This window comes from Bombina bombina, chromosome 1, assembly GCF_027579735.1.
Source record: "Bombina bombina isolate aBomBom1 chromosome 1, aBomBom1.pri, whole genome shotgun sequence".
Taxonomy (NCBI): Eukaryota; Metazoa; Chordata; class Amphibia; order Anura; family Bombinatoridae; genus Bombina; species Bombina bombina.
In genome coordinates this window covers 1468040405-1468062864 of record NC_069499.1, presented here as the reverse complement: position 1 = coordinate 1468062864, position 22460 = coordinate 1468040405, and the positions used below count along the sequence as shown (strand labels likewise).

The window sequence follows — 22460 nt, the reverse complement described above, 5'->3', positions numbered from 1 at the left end:
CTGAGTGGATCGCTCCCTTATCTATCTCCTTGAAAACTGTTGATGTCCTGTCGATCTCTGTGAATGACAGCAGAGTTTTATTGTTGGCTTTGCCTTAAAATACTGTCAAAGTGGTGGAGCTAATCGTCATGGAGCCCCGACCTGCCGCGGCCAAGCACTAATCTCGCCTTGTTAATCTCGCATCGTGCTGATCACTGCTCTCCTTGGGAACAATTAGTAGTGTGGCGTTCTTTGTGATCCTAAGTAGATGTAGGATCCGATAAGGTCTGAGGTGGGGTCGAAACCCTTGAAAAACCTGCAATATAAATTCTATTTTAGCGGAGCTCTGGCAAGACACGTCTTGTCTCCATGACAGTTAACTCCACCACTTTGGCAGTATTTTAAGGCAAAGCCAACAATAAAACTCTGCTGTCATTCACAGAGTGCTAGTAATAAATAAGTTATTTTTTAAAGTGACATTAAAGGGATAGTAAAGTCCAAGTTAAACTTTTTATGATTCAGATATGGCATGTCATTTTAAACAACTTTCTTATTTACTTTTATCATCAAATTTGCTTTGTTTTCTTGTTATTCTTAGTTGAAGGCTAATACTAGGTAGGCCCATATGCTAATTTCTACGCCCTTGAAGGCCACCTCTAATTTGAATGCATTTGACAGTTTTCACAGCTAGAGGGCGTTAATTTATTTGTTACTTATTGATAACACACTGCTCATGCACGTGAAGTTATTTAAGAGTCAGCACGAATTGCCTAAAATGCAAGTCTGTCAAAAGATCTGAGATAAGGAGACAGCAGCAGAAGCTTAGATACAAAGTAATTACAGAGGTAACAGGTATATTTCTCTAACCGTGTTGGTTATGCGAAACTGGGGAATGGTAAATAAAGGGATTATCTTTCTCCAACATAGGTGTGTCCGGTCCACGGCGTCATCCTTACTTGTGGGATATTCTCTTCCCCAACAGGAAATGGCAAAGAGCCCAGCAAAGCTGGTCACATGATCCCTCCTAGGCTCCGCCTACCCCAGTCATTCTCTTTGCCGTTGTACAGGCAACATCTCCACGGAGATGGCTTAGAGTTTTTTAGTGTTTAACTGTAGTTTTTATTATTCAATCAAGAGTTTGTTATTTTAAAATAGTGCTGGTATGTACTATTTACTCAGAAACAGAAAAGAGATGAAGATTTCTGTTTGTATGAGGAAAATGATTTTAGCAACCGTCACTAAAATCCATGGCTGTTCCACACAGGACTGTTGAGAGCAATTAACTTCAGTTGGGGGAACAGTGAGCAGTCTCTTGCTGCTTGAGGTATGACACATTCTAACAAGACGATGTAATGCTGGAAGCTGTCATTTTCCCTATGGGATCCGGTAAGCCATGTTTATTACGATCGTAAATAAGGGCTTCACAAGGGCTTATTAAGACTGTAGACTTTTTCTGGGCTAAATCGATTCATTATTAACACATATTTAGCCTTGAGGAATCATTTTATTTGGGAGAGCCTCATTTTCGCGCCGGTGTTGCGCACTTGTTTTTGAGAGGCATGGCATGCAGTCGCATGTGAGAGGAGCTCTGATACTTAGAAAAGACTTTCTGAAGGCGTCATTTGGTATCGTATTCCCCTTTGGGCTTGGTTGGGTCTCAGCAAAGCAGATACCAGGGACTGTAAAGGGGTTAAAGTTCAAAACGGCTCCGGTTCCGTTATTTTAAGGGTTAAAGCTTCCAAATTTGGTGTGCAATACTTTTAAGGCTTTAAGACACTGTGGTGAAAATTTGGTGAATTTTGAACAATTCCTTCATGTTTTTTCGCAATTGCAGTAATAAAGTGTGTTCAGTTTAAAATTTAAAGTGACAGTAACGGTTTTATTTTAAAACGTTTTTTGTACTTTGTTATCAAGTTTATGCCTGTTTAACATGTCTGAACTACCAGATAGACTGTGTTCTGAATGTGGGGAAGCCAGAATTCCTATTCATTTAAATAAATGTGATTTATGTGACAATGACAATGATGCCCAAGATGATTCCTCAAGTGAGGGGAGTAAGCATGGTACTGCATCATTCCCTCCTTCGTCTACACGAGTCTTGCCCACTCAGGAGGCCCCTAGTACATCTAGCGCGCCAATACTCCTTACTATGCAACAATTAACGGCTGTAATGGATAATTCTGTCAAAAACATTTTAGCCAAAATGAACACTTATTAGCGTAAGCGCGACTGCTCTGTTTTAGATACTGAAGAGCATGACGACGCTGATAATATTGTTTCTGAAGGGCCCCTAACCCAGTCTGATGGGGCCAGGGAGGTTTTGTCTGAGGGAGAAATTACTGATTCAGGGAACATTTCTCAACATGCTGAACCTGATGTGATTACATTTAAATTTAAGTTGGAACATCTCCGCATTCTGCTTAAGGAGGTATTATCCACTCTGGATGATTGTGACAAGTTGGTCATCCCAGAGAAACTATGTAAAATGGACAAGTTCCTAGAGGTGCCGGGGCTCCCAGAACCTTTTCCTATACCCAAGCGGGTGGCGGACATTGTTAATAAAGAATGGGAAAGGCCCGGTATTCCTTTCGTCCCTCCCCCCATATTTAAAAAATTGTTTCCTATGGTCGACCCCAGAAAGGACTTATGGCAGACAGTCCCCAAGGTCGAGGGAGCGGTTTCCACTTTAAACAAACGCACCACTATACCCATAGAGGATAGTTGTGCTTTCAAAGATCCTATGGATAAAAAATTAGAAGGTTTGCTTAAAAAGATGTTTGTTCAGCAGGGTTACCTTCTACAACCAATTTCATGCGTTGTCCCTGTCGCTACAGCCGCATGTTTCTGGTTCGATGAGCTGATAAAGGCGGTCGATAGTGATTCTCCTCCTTATGAGGAGATTATGGACAGAATCAATGCTCTCAAATTGGCTAATTCTTTTACCCTAGACGCCACTTTGCAATTGGCTAGGTTAGCGGCTAAGAATTCTGGGTTTGCTATTGTGGCGCGCAGAGCGCTTTGGTTGAAATCTTGGTCGGCTGATGCGTCTTCCAAGAACAAGCTACTTAACATTCCTTTCAAGGGGAAAACGCTGTTTGGCCCTGACTTGAAAGAGATTATCTCTGATATCACTGGGGGTAAGGGCCACGCCCTTCCTCAGGATCGGCCTTTCAAGGCAAAAAATAAACCTAATTTTCGTCCCTTTCGTAGAAACGGACCAGCCCAAAGTGCTACGTCCTCTAAGCAAGAGGGTAATACTTCTCAAGCCAAGCCAGCTTGGAGACCAATGCAAGGCTGGAACAAGGGAAAGCAGGCCAAGAAACCTGCCACTGCTACCAAGACAGCATGAAATGTTGGCCCCCGATCCGGGACCGGATCTGGTGGGGGGCAGACTCTCTCTCTTCGCTCAGGCTTGGGCAAGAGATGTTCTGGATCCTTGGGCGCTAGAAATAGTCTCCCAAGGTTATCTTCTGGAATTCAAGGGGCTTCCCCCAAGGGGGAGGTTCCACAGGTCTCAGTTGTCTTCAGACCACATAAAAAGACAGGCATTCTTACATTGTGTAGAAGACCTGTTAAAAATGGGAGTGATTCATCCTGTTCCATTAAGAGAACAAGGGATGGGGTTCTACTCCAATCTGTTCATAGTTCCCAAAAAAGAGGGAACGTTCAGACCAATCTTAGATCTCAAGATCTTAAACAAGTTTCTCAAGGTTCCATCGTTCAAGATGGAAACCATTCGAACTATTCTTCCTTCCATCCAGGAAGGTCAATTCATGACCACGGTGGATTTAAAGGATGCGTATCTACATATTCCTATCCACAAGGAACATCATCGGTTCCTAAGGTTCGCATTCCTGGACAAGCATTACCAGTTCGTGGCGCTTCCTTTCGGATTAGCCACTGCTCCAAGGATTTTCACAAAGGTACTAGGGTCCCTTCTAGCTGTGCTAAGACCAAGGGGCATTGCTGTAGTACCTTATTTGGACGACATTCTGATTCAAGCGTCGTCCCTTCCTCAAGCAAAGGCTCACACGGACATAGTCCTGGCCTTTCTCAGATCTCACGGATGGAAAGTGAACGTGGAAAAGAGTTCTCTATCTCCGTCAACAAGGGTTCCCTTCTTGGGAACAATAATAGACTCCTTAGAAATGAGGATATTTCTGACAGAGGCCAGAAAAACAAAGCTTCTAGACTCTTGTCGGATACTTCATTCCGTTCCTCTTCCTTCCATAGCTCAGTGCAAGGAAGTGATCGGGTTGATGGTAGCGGCAATGGACATAGTTCCTTTTGCGCGCATTCATCTAAGACCATTACAACTGTGCATGCTCAGTCAGTGGAATGGGGATTATACAGACTTGTCTCCGAAGATACAAGTAAATCAGAGGACCAGAGACTCACTCCGTTGGTGGCTGTCCCTGGACAACCTGTCACAAGGGATGACATTCCGCAGACCAGAGTGGGTCATTGTCACGACCGACGCCAGTCTGATGGGCTGGGGCGCGGTCTGGGGATCCCTGAAAGCTCAGGGTCTTTGGTCTCGGGAAGAATCTCTTCTACCGATAAATATTCTGGAACTGAGAGCGATATTCAATGCTCTCAAGGCTTGGCCTCAGCTAGCGAGGGCCAAGTTCATACGGTTTCAATCAGACAACATGACAACTGTTGCGTACATCAACCATCAGGGGGGAACAAGGAGTTCCCTAGCGATGGAAGAAGTGACCAAAATCATTCTATGGGCGGAGTCTCACTCCTGCCACCTGTCCGCTATCCACATCCCAGGAGTGGAAAATTGGGAAGCGGATTTTCTGAGTCGTCAGACATTGCATCCGGGGGAGTGGGAACTCCATCCGGAAATCTTTGCCCAAGTCACTCAGCTGTGGGGCATTCCAGACATGGATCTGATGGCCTCTCGTCAGAACTTCAAAGTTCCTTGCTACGGGTCCAGATCCAGGGATCCCAAGGCGGCTCTAGTGGATGCACTAGTAGCACCTTGGACCTTCAAACTAGCTTATGTGTTCCCGCCGTTTCCTCTCATCCCCAGGCTGGTAGCCAGGATCAATCAGGAGAGGGCGTCGGTGATCTTGATAGCTCCTGCGTGGCCACGCAGGACTTGGTATGCAGATCTGGTGAATATGTCATCGGCTCCACCTTGGAAGCTACCTTTGAGACGAGACCTTCTTGTTCAGGGTCCGTTCGAACATCCGAACCTGGTTTCACTCCAGCTGACTGCTTGGAGATTGAACGCTTGATCTTATCGAAGCGAGGGTTCTCAGATTCTGTTATCGATACTCTTGTTCAGGCCAGGAAGCCTGTAACTAGAAAGATTTACCACAAAATTTGGAAAAAATATATCTGTTGGTGTGAATCTAAAGGATTCCCTTGGGACAAGGTTAAGATTCCTAAGATTCTATCCTTCCTTCAAGAAGGATTGGAAAAAGGATTATCTGCAAGTTCCCTGAAGGGACAGATTTCTGCCTTGTCTGTGTTACTTCACAAAAAGCTGGCAGCTGTGCCAGATGTTCAAGCCTTTGTTCAGGCTCTGGTTAGAATTAAGCCTGTTTACAAACCTTTGACTCCTCCTTGGAGTCTCAATTTAGTTCTTTCAGTTCTTCAGGGGGTTCCGTTTGAACCCTTACATTCCGTTGATATTAAGTTATTATCTTGGAAAGTTTTGTTTTTAGTTGCAATTTCTTCTGCTAGAAGAGTTTCAGAATTATCTGCTCTGCAGTGTTCTCCTCCTTATCTGGTGTTCCATGCAGATAAGGTGGTTTTACGTACTAAACCTGGTTTTATTCCAAAAGTTGTTTCTAACAAAAACATTAACCAGGAGATTATCGTACCTTCTCTGTGTCCGAAACCAGTTTCAAAGAAGGAACGTTTGTTGCACAATTTGGATGTTGTTCGCGCTCTAAAATTCTATTTAGAAGCTACAAAGGATTTTAGACAAACATCTTCCTTGTTTGTTGTTTATTCCGGTAAAAGGAGAGGTCAAAAAGCAACTTCTACCTCTCTCTCTTTTTGGATTAAAAGCATCATCAGATTGGCTTACGAGACTGCCGGACGGCAGCCTCCCGAAAGAATCACAGCTCATTCCACTAGGGCTGTGGCTTCCACATGGGCCTTCAAGAACGAGGCTTCTGTTGATCAGATATGTAGGGCAGCGACTTGGTCTTCACTGCACACTTTTACCAAATTTTACAAGTTTGATACTTTTGCTTCTTCTGAGGCTATTTTTGGGAGAAAGGTTTTGCAAACCGTGGTGCCTTCCATTTAGGTGACCTGATTTGCTCCCTCCCTTCATCCGTGTCCTAAAGCTTTGGTATTGGTTCCCACAAGTAAGGATGACGCCGTGGACCGGACACACCTATGTTGGAGAAAACAGAATTTATGTTTACCTGATAAATTACTTTCTCCAACGGTGTGTCCGGTCCACGGCCCGCCCTGGTTTTTTTAATCAGGTCTGATAATTTATTTTCTTTAACTACAGTCACCACGGTACCATATGTTTTCTCCTATGCAAATATTCCTCCTTAACGTCGGTCGAATGACTGGGGTAGGCGGAGCCTAGGAGGGATCATGTGACCAGCTTTGCTGGGCTCTTTGCCATTTCCTGTTGGGGAAGAGAATATCCCACAAGTAAGGATGACGCCGTGGACCGGACACACCGTTGGAGAAAGTAATTTATCAGGTAAACATAAATTCTGTTATCTTTTTAAACAATAACATTTTTGGTGTTTACTATCCCTTTAAACTGTCACGCACAACTACATTACCATGGTTACTACTCACCATGTTATTGTTTTTTCCCCTATGCCTGCAACTCTCTTTATAAACGAATTCCGATATTTTAACCCCTTATAGGTGCAGGATTGAGATGCTCCACATTTTCGTACTGGAGCCTGCTTTTTTTTAGAGTTTAAAAGTACAGTAAAGTCAATATGTTACTTTTAACCCCTTAATGACAGAGGACGTACCAGGTACGTCATAGGAAAAAACTCCCTTAGTGACAATTGACGTACCTGGTACGTCCTCTGTTGTCTGAAGTGCTGGAAGCGATCACGATTGCTTCCAGCTGCTTCCAAGGGATTGTAGTGATGCCTCAATATTGAGGCTTCACTGCAATCCCCTATTTTACATACCGATGCAGAAAGGGCCACTCTGTGGCCCTTTCTGAATCGGCCACTGATACTAACAATTTCGTTGGTTGATGGTAGCAGCCTTTATCTGTAGTAGACTCAGTTTATTTCCCAAAGCGATCTTACTTCTTTTGATGTTAGTACCGGAGCGGCGATTGCGGCCGGGGGGGCGGGTGCGCGTGCATGCGCGCGCACGCAAATTATGCCGAAAATGAAAGTAAAAAAAAAAAAGACCAATGTGGAAGCAGGGGGATCTTAGCTCTTTAGTAAGGGATCTGGGAGGGGGAGGGATGTAGATCGTTTAGGGGGGCCAGCTACACTACAGAAAACAAGTATTACATATAAAAAAGTAAAAAAAAAACTATTTTGGGGGGCAAATTGGGTACTGGCAGACAGCTGCCAGTACCCAAGATGGCGGCAAATAGTTAGAGGGGGAGGTTTAGAGAGATGTATTGGGGGGGATCAGGGAGGTTGTGGGGTAAGGGGGGATCCATCACTGCAGACTGTATGAAAAAATTAAAAAAAAAATAATAAATTATTTTTATTTCAGTACTGGCAGACTTTCTGCCAGTACTTAAGATGGCGGTGACAATTGTGAGGTGGGGGAGGGAAGAGAGCTGTTTGAGGGGGGTCAGGGGGGGATCAGGGGGTGGGATGTGTCAGGTGGGAGGCTGATCTCTACGCTAAAGCTAAAAATTAACCCTACAAGCTACCTAATTAACCCCTTAACTGCTGGGCATATTACAAGTGTGGTGCGCAGCAGTATTAAACGGCCTTATTATTACCAAAAAGCAACGCCAAAGCCATATATGTCTGCTATTTCTGAACAAAGGGGATCCCAGAGAAGCATTTACAACCATTTGTGCCATAATTGCACAAGCTGTTTGTAAATAATTTCAGTGAGAAACCTAAAATTGTGAAAAATTTAAGTTTTTTTTTTTATTTGATCGTATTTGGCGGTGAAATGGTGGCATGAAATATACCAAAATGGGCCTAGATCAATACTTTGGGATGTCTTCTAAATATAAATATATACATGTCAAGGGATATTCAGGTATTCCTGAAAGATATCAGTGTTCCAATGTAACTAGCGCTAATTCTGGAAAAAAGTGGTTTGGAAATAGCAAAGCGCTACTTGTATTTATGGCCCTATAACTTGCAAAAAAAGCAAAGAACATGTAAACATTGGATATTTCTAAACTCAGGACAAAATTTAGAAACTATTTAGAATGTTTTTTTTTTGGTGGTTGTAGATGTGTAACAGATTTTGGGGGTCAAAGTTAGAAAAAGTGTGTTTATTTTCAATTTTTTCCTCATATTTTACATTTTTTTATAGTAAATTATAAGATATGATGAAAATAATGGTATCTTTAGAAAGTCCATTTAATGGCGAGAAAAACGGTATATAATATGTATGGGTACAGTAAATGAGTAAGAGGAAAATTACATCTAAACACAAACACTGCAGAAATGTAAAAATAGCCATTGTCATTAAGGGTAAGAAAATTGAAAAATGGTCCGGTCATTAAGGGGTTAAGATTCAGATAGAACTTGCAATTTTAAACAATGTTACTTCTAGATCTAATTTACTTCATTCTATTGGTATCCTTTGGTGAAAAGCAAAGCACTACTGGCAGCTATCTGATTGGTAGCTGCACATATATGCTACCTTCATTACCTAACCAAATGTGTTCAGATAGATCTCAGTAGTGAATTTATGCTCCTTCAACAAAGGATACCAAGAGAATTAAGTAAATTTGATAAAATAAGTCAATTGGAAGGTTGTTTATTATTGTAGTCTCCATCGAAATCAAGAAATGTAGTGGGTCACCATATGTATTCAGTCCCAATAGGACATTGCTGCTTCATCAACAATAGAATGAAGCAAATTTGAAACGAGAATTGGAAAGTTGTTTAAATTGTATGCTTTATGTCAACCATGAAAACAAAATATTGTGATTTCATATCCCTTTTAAAGTTGGCATACCTATATGTTATAAGTACCAGTGTTTACTCTATATCATGGACCATTCATTTTAAAATTAATTCAACTCACTCTTTTGCAGGGCAGTTAGGGATTATTGTGGTTGTGGGCTAGGGTTTATTAAAGGGACAGTCTAGTCATAATTAAACTTTCATGTTTCAAATAGGGCATGTAATTTTAAGCAACTTTCCAATTTACTTTCATCTTCAAATTTGCTTTGCTCTCTTGGTATTCTTAGTTGAAAGCTAAAACAATTAAAAAAAGATGTAGTCTCCAATCCAAAAGAAAATCCCTTTTGTATTGTAGACTACATCTTTTTTCTTTGTTCTGGATATTATATGAGCTTAAAAGTTGCTCATTGTAGTGCTCTGGTACAGGACTGTGTTTCTTGTTCATATTTGCATGTATCTTTAGTTGAACCTAGGTAGGCTCATATTCTAATGCATTTAACAGTTTTTCACAGATAGAGGTTGTTAGTTCATGTGTGCCATATATACAACATTGTTCTCATGCCCGTGGAGTTACTTATGAGAGGGCAGTGATTGGCTAAAATTCAAGTCTGTCAAAAGAACAAAATACGGGGACAGTCTTCTGAGATTAGATTAGATACAAGGTATTCACAGAGGTAAAAATAATATTAATATAGCTGTGTTGGTTATGCAAAACTGGGGAATGGTAAGAAAAAGGATTATCTATCTTATTAAACAATAAGAATTTTGGAGTAGACTGTCCCTTTAAAGTGGATGGATAGCTGTCGCAGTTAGGAATAGATGTGGTAGAAATGTCTCCGATTTTTTTTTTAGCAGTAATATTTATAGGAAATACTATAGGTCTAGACACAGAGGTGCAATGAAAATAGGGTTTGCTCTAGTAGACAAAGAGACAGGAATACACCATTTTATAGTCTTAAGGATTGCCCTTGTTCATTTTATAATATTGTAGCTTACCTGGTGCTATGCACTGTTGAATGACGGGGATTAAAACATCGGAAAAACTGATGTATTTTATTATTTGTTGTAGGTGCCTTGATGAATAAATCTGCATTCTTAATCATGCACTGTAAAAAAAATTATGTAAATGTATGTGTGCATGTTTATGTATATGTGTGTGTGTGTGTATGTATGTGTGTGTGTGTGTGTGTGTATATATATATATATATATATATATATATATATATATATATATATATATATATATATATATATATATATATATATATATATATATATAGAATTAAGTAGAATGTTACCATTCAGTGTCAGTGAGTGGAAACAGGCGTTACTCAAGTAAATGCGCTAGTCAGAGGTATGAAAATCTCATAGAGCAGCTATGAAGGTACAAATATTGTATGATAGACTAAGTCTATACAATATAGGAAAAATAGGAGTCAAAGGGTAAACAGCGCTTATGGAGATTCTTAAAAACTGAATAATATTAAAATCTCGGCAGTGTTGGTGGGTAAAGAAAACAAAAAAAAAAAAAAAAAAAAAAAAAGGGAAGAGAAGTATATGAATATACGTATATATATTAGAGTCTTTGATAGGATATTGGAATCCTAGTGTAATGAAGGCGTAATAGATACCCTTACCAAAAGTTACCTCAATCCTATGAGGTAAGTTTGCCGCATTGGAGGATGTATCTAGTGGTTGAATGAATCCTGGATGTTCTGGTCTGTATAAAATCGCTGCCTCTTGGAGTAGAATGGGATGTGGGTCCCCTTTGTGCTGGTTTCTTTAGGAAACTTCCTGTATTTATTGCCTCTTGGAGCTTGGTTTTCTTGTCTTGGTATGAACTTTCTTGTCCAGATATATACCAGGATGTCAGAGCAGGTGACGTGGTTACAGGGTACTTATTTCTTTTTTCTTTTCTTATTTTTTCTTCATTTTCCTTAGAGTTGTGTCAGCAGATACAAAACTCACGTCTGTGGTACACAAAGATATTTCCTTCCTTCCTAGTACTGTGTGCATAAAATATTTCCAAGCACGCCACTCACAAATTTCCCTTTTCCGACTCCGAGTCGGAAAAGGGAAATTTGTGAGTGGCGTGCTTGGAAATATTTTATGCACACAGTACTAGGAAGGAAGGAAATATCTTTGTGTACCACAGACGTGAGTTTTGTATCTGCTGACACAACTCTAAGGAAAATGAAGAAAAAATAAGAAAAGAAAAAAGAAATAAGTACCCTGTAACCACGTCACCTGCTCTGACATCCTGGTATATATCTGGACAAGAAAGTTCATACCAAGACAAGAAAACCAAGCTCCAAGAGGCAATAAATACAGGAAGTTTCCTAAAGAAACCAGCACAAAGGGGACCCACATCCCATTCTACTCCAAGAGGCAGCGATTTTATACAGACCAGAACATCCAGGATTCATTCAACCACTAGATACATCCTCCAATGCGGCAAACTTACCTCATAGGATTGAGGTAACTTTTGGTAAGGGTATCTATTACGCCTTCATTACACTAGGATTCCAATATCCTATCAAAGACTCTAATATATATACGTATATTCATATACTTCTCTTCCCTTTTTTTTTTTTTTTTTTTTTTTTTTTTTTTTTGTTTTCTTTACCCACCAACACTGCCGAGATTTTAATATTATTCAGTTTTTAAGAATCTCCATAAGCGCTGTTTACCCTTTGACTCCCATATATATATATATATATATATATATATATATATGCGCAGTGGTCGTTAAGCCCTTAAGGACTCTGCCGCAATCTCACTAAAAATAGCGAGCTTGGGGAGTGCAGAAATAGTCTTGCAGAGGTCCTGAAGCATCGGTGGTGTGGGAGGGTTAGGAGGCGGGTGGGCAGCCCGGCAGCCTATCGCTGTAGGGGGTTGGGGGGAGATAAAAAACTGAAATTAAAATCCTCCGTGTCTCAAAATAAATCAATGTAAATATTTGCATAGGAAATTAGCACATCTAGGCAAGATTCCCCGCTCGCTTTTCCCCAGAAATACCTCATGTACAATGTTACCAATGCACAAGCGAATTCTGGGTAAGATATGCAAATTAGATATGCAAATTCTCAGCAAACTAGAAATCACTCACTAGACAGCCTGTTTCGTTCTTTTTGGAACTCATCAGTAGGAGATAGATTTCTGGTTGCTGTATTGGTAAAGCTATTTTCAAGGTTAAACCAAAATTGATTAAAATTATGGGGGGAGATAAATGAAATTAAAAGAACGAAACAGGCTGTCTAGTGAGTGATTTCTAGTTTGCTGCAATAATCCTGTTCAAAAGGATAGCTGTGTTAAAACAGTATTTTGAAGCAAAAAAACTGAGAATTTGCATATCTTACCCACAATTCTCTTGTGCATTGGTAACATTGTATATGAGGTATTTCTGGGGAAAAGCGAGCGGGGAATCTTGCCTAGATGTGCTAATTTCCTATGCAAATATTTACATTGATTTATATATATATATATATATATGTATATATACACAGTATATATATATGTGTGTGTATGTGTGTATATATATATATATATATATATATATATATATATATATATATATATATATATATATATATATATATATATATATATATACACAGTATATATATATATATGTGTGTATGTATATACAGGGAGTGCAGAATTATTAGGCAAATTAGTATTTTGACCACATCATCCTCTTTATGCATGTTGTCTTAATCCAAGCTGTATAGGCTCGAAAGCCTACTACCAATTAAGCATATTAGGTGATGTGCATCTCTGTAATGAGAAGGGGTGTGGTCTAATGACATCAACACCCTATATCAGGTGTGCATAATTATTAGGCAACTTCCTTTCCTTTGGCAAAATGGGTCAAAAGAAGGACTTGACAGGCTCAGAAAAGTAAAAAATAGTGAGATATCTTGCAGAGGGATGCAGCACTCTTAAAATTACAAAGCTTCTGAAGCGTGATCATCGAACAATCAAGCGTTTCATTCAAAATAGTCAACAGGGTCGCAAGAAGCGTGTGGAAAAACCAAGGCGCAAAATAACTGCCCATGAACTGAGAAAAGTCAAGCGTGCAGCTGCCAAGATGCCACTTGCCACCAGTTTGGCCATATTTCAGAGCTGCAACATCACTGGAGTGCCCAAAAGCACAAGGTGTGCAATACTCAGAGACATGGCCAATGTAAGAAAGGCTGAAAGACGACCACCACTGAACAAGACACACAAGCTGAAACGTCAAGACTGGGCCAAGAAATATCTCAAGACTGATTTTTCTAAGGTTTTATGGGCTGATGAAATGAGAGTGAGTCTTGATGGGCCAGATGGATGGGCCCGTGGCTGGATTGGTAAAGGGCAGAGAGCTCCAGTCCGACTCAGATGCCAGCAAGGTGGAGGTGGAGTACTGGTTTGGGCTGGTATCATCAAAGATGAGCTTGTGGGGCCTTTTCGGGTTGAGGATGGAGTCAAGCTCAACTCCCAGTCCTACTGCCAGTTTCTGGAAGACACCTTCTTCAAGCAGTGGTACAGGAAGAAGTCTGCATCCTTCAAGAAAAACATGATTTTCATGCAGGACAATGCTCCATCACACGCGTCCAAGTACTCCACAGCGTGGCTGGCAAGAAAGCGTATAAAAGAAGAAAATCTAATGACATGGCCTCCTTGTTCACCTGATCTGAACCCCATTGAGAACCTGTGGTCCATCATCAAATGTGAGATTTACAAGGAGGGAAAACAGTACACCTCTCTGAACAGTGTCTGGGAGGCTGTGGTTGCTGCTGCACGCAATGTTGATGGTGAACAGATCAAAACACTGACAGAATCCATGGATGGCAGGCTTTTGAGTGTCCTTGCAAAGAAAGGTGGCTATATTGGTCACTGATTTGTTTTTGTTTTGTTTTTGAATGTCAGAAATGTATATTTGTGAATGTTGAGATGTTATATTGGTTTCACTGGTAAAAATAAATAATTGAAATGGGTATATATTTGTTTTTTGTTAAGTTGCCTAATAATTATGCACAGTAATAGTCACCTGCACACACAGATATCCCCCTAAAATAGCTATAACTAAAAACAAACTAAAAACTACTTCCAAAACTATTCAGCTTTGATATTAATGAGTTTTTTGGGTTCATTGAGAACATGGTTGTTGTTCAATAATAAAATGAATACTCAAAAATACAACTTGCCTAATAATTCTGCACTCCCTGTATGTGTATATATATGTGTATATATATATATATATATATATATATATATATATATATATATATATATATATATATATATATATATATATATAGTGAGAGAGAGAGAAAAGCGAGAGTGTTCTTACAATGTTTTAAAGGGTTATCATGTTCAACCTCAGTTTTAAAATGTTTGTTTGGACGCACAATGCTTCATTATGTAAACGTCCTGTTCTGGACACATTCACAGGTAATGGAAGAAGCCCTGCTGCAGTTGAATCTCTCTCACTGGCTGCTAATGTCTAGGAAGATGAGCCAGGATACAAACATTGCCAACATTTCATTTCTGTTTTTTAACCTCTTCTTTGCGGTACTTAACGCTTGTTAACACTACCACCTTTATTTCTTGTTGGTTTCTGTCTGTGGTTTTCAGGCAAAGGTCAGAGCTGGATGAACTAAGGAAGCAACTTGAGGACAACTGTGCACTGGCCACCAGAGCATTGAAAGAAGAGTACGAGAAGAGCAAAGAGGAGCAGGAGCGAAGACACCAGGTAAGCAGGTTATGTGTGACTGTATATTTAGAATTTGCTTTAGAGTATTAACCACATAACTTACAAATATATCTGTACTTTATTTTTCCATATGAATCACTCGTAAAGAGCCATTATAGTTGAAAATGTACAATCTCTTATTCATTAAAGCATGTCATTTTAGAACTAGCAAAGTACCACTCGGCATCTGCAGAGCCCTGCTGGTCCTGAGTGGAAACTGACCCAATCACCAGCACTAGTTGTACAACCCAGCTCTGTAACTAGCGCTGCTGATTGCGGGGGGTTAAACACATAGAGGTGTAGGGTCGCTAGGCTTAAAATTATGTTCTCTAATTAATTAGCTTGTAATTTGTCAACAATAATGGCTCTTTAACAAAACTTCAAACTCATATTTTTAGTGTTTCATGTTCATCGATCTCATACATACATACTGTACATAATGTGTATATACATACCATACATACTGTACATATACATATATATATATATATATATATATATATATATATATATATACTGTACATATATACATAAATACTGTACATATATATATATACATACTGTACATATATATACATACTATACATATATACATACATACTGTACATATATACATAAATACTGTACATATATATATATATATACATACTATACATACTGTACATATACATATATATATATATATACATACATACATACTGTACATATACATATATATATATATACATACATACATACTGTACATATACATATATATATATATACATACATACATACTGTACATATACATATATATATATATATATATAAAAACATGCATACTGTACATATACATATATATATATATATATATATATATATATATATATATATATATATATAAAAACATACATACTGTACATACTGTGTATATACATATATATATATATATTTATCAGTATAAATCCTTTCTACTTTTGCAACCTTCTTCATTCTGTGATCATGTATATAGTTAAACTGCTTGAAAATAGGTGAAGTTCAACACCAATTGCAATTAGTTTTCATGTTAATTGAAAAAAACACACAACTGGAGCACCAGTAGGTTCTGTCAGAATAACGGTATGGCTGTAATGATCCTGTGTGTTTAATTTCAGGCAGAAAGTAAAGCCCTGAAGGAGCGTTTAGAAATTGAGAAGCAAGCATGGGAGCAAAACTACATGAAGAAGGAGGTAGGTTGCCAGTGTACATCTTTTATAATAAAAAAAAATGCCATTCTAGACTTTCTGCATTTTGTGTACCAATTTGATTAGTTTTACTGAGTACAAATACTAAATAGAATATTTTGTTTTTTTTAATTATAAAAGGTAAACAGTTATCTATAGGGTTAATATTTTTTAACCTGATTAAAACCAGATTTTATTGTTTCTTAGGTGTAATATGGATGTTGATATATGGAGGAGTTGTGACTGCTGTCAGATGTAAATAGATTGGCTGCTTAGTGTGGTGGGAATAATGAAAGTGTTAACAACAGGAGTAAAGAGGCTAGTTAGGTAGTTAAAGGCTAAAGTGCATGGTTGCAAAATTTCCCAGCTACTATCTGAGACTGGGGATAAAGTCAGGGTAACCTTAGGGTAGAATCTTGTTGGGCCAAAGCCAAGTCAGGATTGGTGGTAAAGTTCTGGTCAAGCAGGATGTGGTCAGAGTCATGGCTGGGCAATCTCTGGTTTAAATTTGTGAGACTGAACTATTCATAATATAGGGAAAGCAGCAGGATAGAATATCCAAACTGGAAAAATTCTACAAAATAAAGGACAGATGATACAAAAGAAAAAAAAAAACAACCTTCTTAATATAGAGGGTGTCAAAACAACAATAGTAATACAATGAAGTACAGAAAAGTCTAAGGAAATATGCTATAATGTATCACACGACCACCTGGAGCACCAGACAAAAAGTACTAAAAACAGGTGGAGTTAGGGGAAGCTCTGTCTGTCTCCCCATAAGTGAAATTTCTGCATTATTAACTTCTGAGCCTCCATTACTTATTGCCTACTGCAGCTATTACATATAAAAAATTAACATAAAGGAGCAGTTTCCCATACACGTTATACTTTGCAACCAGTATAACAAGTCCTTGGAAACACATTAAAGGACCAGTCAATACAGTAGATTTGCATAATCAACAAATGCATGATAAGAAGACAATGCAATAGTACTTAGTCTGAACTTCAAATGAGAAGTAGATTTTTGTTAAATAAATTGTAATGTTATGTCTATTTCCACTCCCACTGTATCATGTGTCAGCCATCAGCCAATCCCAAATGCATATATGTATATGCTGTGAATTCTTGCACATGCTCAGTAGGAGCTGGTGACTCAAAAAGTGTAAATATAAAAATACTGTGCACATTTTGTTAATGGACGTAAATTGGAAAGTTGTTTAAAATTGCATGCTTTATCTCAATCATGAAGTTTAATTTTGACTTGAGTCTCCCTTTAAGAGAGAACCAAATTTACAGTTCACTGTTCTTGTCATGAAGACTTCATGATTTTGGAATGTATGGGGTTGATTTTTCTTTTTGTGTCCTGTTTTTCTGTACCTGCTATTTACATCTTCTTATCAGAACTATATAAAAAAGGGAAGGTTTTGGGGAAGAATGTTTTTATTACCTACTTCTGGCGCACCAGATATAAGGTGGTTTTTATTACCTAGATCTAGAGAACCAGATATAAGGTGCAATCTGCTCTTCTCAAGCGAGTGATTTTCTATGGGCCCACCTTTTAACACAGAGTTACAGAAAACAGTGTCCCTATCAAAACACTAACCTGAGGTCGATCAGAGATAACACACTAGGTTATCTTAAGACATTTTAATCACTTTGTTACTGGATGACCAAATATGACAGATATATGTTATGTTTGATATAAAAATAATCTTAATGATGTGACAATAGGATTGATTATATGTGTGCTGTATTTACATAACTAAAATAAATTATCCTATAACTTCAGCCAGGGCTTGCTATGTGGTTTTATTGTGTTCCATAAGAAAAGGGTGGCTAGCTTACTTGCCCACTCTGGAAGGGGCCTGGTCAGAAACCTGACCTCAGGGAAAAAATTTATTTAATGATACCTTTAGCAATTTAGCATTTTGCATAGGAAACTGCTTATAACAGCGTAAGTAGCCATCTTTCTTTCATATAAGTGGCAAGAGTCCATGAGCTAGTGACGTATGGGATATACATTCCTACCAGGAAGGGGCAAAGTTTTCCAAACCTCAAAATACCTATAAATACACCTCCCACCACACTTGTACCTTAGTTTTACAAACTTTTCCCCCTATGAAGGTGGTGAAGCAAGATGTGATTAATTTCTTCTATTTCACCCATGGGAAATCCTTTCAAAGGCTCTCTGTAATCGGTCGCAGGGATTCATCCCCTGCCTCCCTTTTCAGATCAACGTTATTCTCCTATACCATTACCTCTGCTGATATTTTTCAGTACTAGTTTGGCTGTCTGCTATATGTGGATGGGTGTATTCTGTTAAGTATGTATCATTTTTTAAGACACTCTCAGCTATGTTTGGCCCTTTATGTTCTAAAGTTTTAAATATATGTATTTGCTTATATTTGCCATAAGTCAGGTCTATGTTTATTTTCCTTTTGCAATTTAACAGTTTTAGTATGGCATTTTTCATTGGAAGCTGCTTATAACAGCTTAAGTAACAATCTTTCCTTGCCAAGCTCACTTGGCACAAATATGTAAGTGCAGTATTAGGTTTTGTTATATTCCTCCTTTTTTAATTTTTTTTAAACAGTTTTGATTTTGTGTGTAATTGTTTGCCAATTCCTTTTTTATATAAATGCACTGTGACTCTTTTTTTTTTTTGTTCATAATAAATGTTCATGTATTAAGTTTTTGACTGGTAATAACAGTATAAAAATCTCTTCTACACAGGTTTGTCTGTGATCTCAAATATTTTTGGAATATTCTAAGGAAATCAGGAAGTTTTGGTTTTACTCTTCCTAGTTTCACAAAACTTATATTCACCGCTTGGCAGCAAGTGAGTTGCCAATTGTGGTAGATCACCATACACGAAGGAAATACAGGACAGCTGACATTGTCAGTGGTTTTGTTCCAGTAATGCCAACAACTCATATGTTTCTATGAAAGTATGAAAAAACAGATGTATACTTACCGATAAATTAATTTTTCACACTCAAAGTAGAACCATATGAAGTCCCAAACTGCTTATCACAATTTTTTTTATTTTTTTCTATAAATGTACATTATTTACAACGTGATTCTTCTATATCTGTACATTTTTGCAACTGAGAATCCGTATTGTTTTGATGTTCATTGTTTTTATATTACAGTTTCTCTTATGTATACAATTGATCACTGTTATTAAATATTGTCAAAGTTTAATACAACTCAATAAAGAGAAAAAAAAGTTTTGCCTGGTTATGGGCGAATTAACTTGAGTGGAAAACGTATTTTTTTTTTTTTTTAAAACTACTTGTTATGCTTTATAGTATTAATAAAATTTTAATACTCATATGTATATTTTTCTAAGTAAAGAAAATGTATATTATTTATTGTAAGAGTAGCATAGAAGAATTACAGCAGCATTTATAGGTTTGTATATTATTTTTATTTATATAATATGATAAACATTTATAAATAAGATACTTAAATTAAATGGACACTAAACACGTCTCATGCACCTCCCTTTAATCATGGATGCTGCCGTAATGGAACCTAGTTTACACTACAGGTATCTGAAGGACAGTAGCTACACATGTGCAAACAGGTCAGTACTGGAATGTAGTGAAAGCTAGGTTTCAACATGGCGGCACCATTGAATATAGAACATTTCTATAGATAAAAATATTAATTTGAAAAATATTTGCTTTGTTCCCATGATATTGGTAGGTAGGTAGGTAGGTAGGCAGGCATCTTAATCACTACATGGCAGGAAATAGTGCTCCAGAAAAGGGCAGGCTCCTAAGCTTATGTCTCTGCTTTTCAACAAAAGATACCAAGAGAATGAACGAAATTGATAATAAAAGTAAATTAGAAAGTTGTTTAAAATTGAATGCTCTAGACTCTTGAGAGCTTCCGGAGGAGGAGCACAGGTGTGTGATCAGGTGCTGCACCTGTTCTGATCTCTCCTACCTACAAGCTGTTGGTGTGGAACCGCGCCTAAAACCCTCTAGTTTAGGGTGGCTTGTATTGCTGAATATCATCGCTGCTGGAAACTCTATAGTGCCTTGACAATGCACTAAATAGCTGCAGGTAGCAGCCCTGAAAAAGGACCTATCACTATATTAATATCCTTTAAAAAAAACGGTTGTTGTCACACAGTCTCCCTATCAAGCCGGGGTAACCCAAGAAAAAGTGCTCAGCTAAATCAACAGGCAAGTCAAATTCCTGTTTACTCCTGAATAACTTGAAACGGAGGACGGAGGTGAGAGGCGCTGCACTTATTCCAAGTTGTGTGGACTCTGAGAACTTACCTGTCTCCTGTGTACAGCTTAATTGAATACCCAGGAGTTGGAGCTGCAGCTCCCTGTACATCACATCGGCATTGCGGCTGGAGCAGTGGGTGCGGATGGTGTAGCCCGCTGTTTTTTTTCTTGTGCATTCCTGTGCTGAAGTGGCATTCCCCCTCCCACCGGTGCTGCGTGAGGGGGGCCCACTGCTGGAGGAGACGGGTCGATCCCTGGTGCAGTGCTGGTTCCGGGGAGGATAACGCGGAGCTGCTGGAGCGGTAGTCCTGGCTGCCTTCCCTCCCCCCTCTGCCCACTTTCTTCTGTCTCTAGCCAAAGTGACGAGACTCAGGAATGATATCGATGTCGGCTGGTGGCGTCATTGTAGCAGCATATGAATCATACCCTTGAGAATAGCTGACCTGCTTTTTTGAAACAAACGCAAGAGGCGAGGATATTGGTATCCTTGTGTCACAGCCTGCTGATTTGTTTCCCGGCACTCGCTGTTTCCTCGATCTGGAAGACGCTCCCCTTCCCACCGATGCTGCGTGAGGGGGGGCTGAGGCTGATGATCGCTGGCTGTCCCCTGCTCAAAACTTAGTCTATTTGTCATGGGTAACGTAGAACTCTTGGGATAAAAATTTGCAGTTTTGTTTTCTCTATCAGCTGCCTCTACCCTGGAATGACTTGGCTCAGTACTGGACCTTAATTATTTGTTCTTTTTTCCCTTTTGTTGGGGTTTTCTAAATGTTATTAATCTACATAACCTATAAGCTATGATAGCTGGTCTGACCCTGATTTAAATAACAGCTATTGGCCTGCAAGCGCTGTATAACACCTAAACTTGTTAGGTTTGTTTTCTTTAGTTGGTATTTATGATAAGTTAAAACCTAGAACCCCCTAGTTTTTAACTGGTATATATTTCTCCTTGAAACTGTATGTTGTTAATATGTAGCAGCAAAATGTGAAATATTGTATTATCATATTTCCTGAACCATTTAGACTGTTACTAACTGTCTGGGGGTTTTCTTTTGTTTCTCTCTTAGACCCACAGCAAATGTATTATAACAATGGATTACTCTATATAGCTTTGCTTAAGTTTTGAAGCTACATCCAGATGTGTTAAAATTCACCAGGAGCATTGGTTTCATAGAAGTAAATTATATTTAGTTTAGTGGTGTGTTTGACCCTGATATAAATAACGGCTATTTGCCTATAAGCGCTTTATAACACCTAAACTTGCTAGGTTTGTTCTCTTTAGTTGGTATTTAGGATAATTTAAAATCTAGAACCCCCTAGTTTCTAATTGGTATATAATTCTCCTGGAAACTGCATGTTGTTAATGTGTAGCAGCAAAATGTGAAACATTGTATTATCATATTTCCTGAACCATTTAGACTGCTACTAATTGACTGGGGGTTTCTTTTGTTTCTCTCTCAAACCCACAGCAAATGTATTATAACATTGGATTACTCTACATAGCTTTGCTTAAGTTTTAAAGTTACATCAAGTTGTGTTAAAATACACCATGAGCATTGGTTTCATAGAAGTGAATTATACTTAGTCTAGAGGTGTGTTAATAGCCTACAAGTAATCTTGTGTGCTAGACACACACAGGCAAAACAATCTGAGTATCAACTAGTTTAAAAGTACCTTAAAAGCTGATTCTTTCTAAAATTTATAAAATATTGATTTGGTGGCCTCGGACTAGGAGGCTTGTGTAGTTAAATACTGCTTTTTCTGTTCTTAGCTGAAAATTTATAACGGTATTCTAATTAATATTGAGGACCTTCTTAAAGGTTAGAATGCTGCAGGCTCCAAAGTAGGACCCCTTTTCTGTGTTATGATATATCTTATCTTGTCACCAGCATGACTGAACCTGACTCACTTAGATCACGGTTATTCTTTCTTTTTTCTCTCTCCCTTCAGAGGAGAAGATAAACTTAACCAATACACAAAAGTGTGCACCCTTTTTTTTTCCTCACATATCCTTCACACCTCCCTCCCTTCTTCAGTAGATTAGTTTGTCTCTTTCTTCTTTTTGCTCTCCCTCACAATTCACTCCCATTATTTTATGGATACATTTCTATACACACAATCTCGCACATCACCTTCAGTCATGTCGGCTAGACAGAAGGATAAAAAACATAGACTTAATCCAGAGCCTGTGGGTGAGCCACAAATGGTAACCCAAGAATCGTCA

At 38.6% G+C, this 22460-nt stretch overlaps 1 protein-coding gene across 3 annotated transcripts in view; it reads left to right on the top strand.

Annotated features, from left to right (window-relative positions):
- The window catches only part of CEP131 (centrosomal protein 131), a 245043-nt gene that overhangs the window by 138692 nt on the left and 83891 nt on the right, over positions 1-22460 (top strand). For all 3 annotated transcript variants that reach the window (XM_053706713.1, XM_053706721.1, XM_053706704.1), the window contains 2 exons: positions 14670-14787; positions 15921-15995. In XM_053706713.1, coding sequence (XP_053562688.1) covers positions 14670-14787; positions 15921-15995 — 193 coding nt within the window. The remainder of the gene's footprint in view (positions 1-14669; positions 14788-15920; positions 15996-22460) is intronic.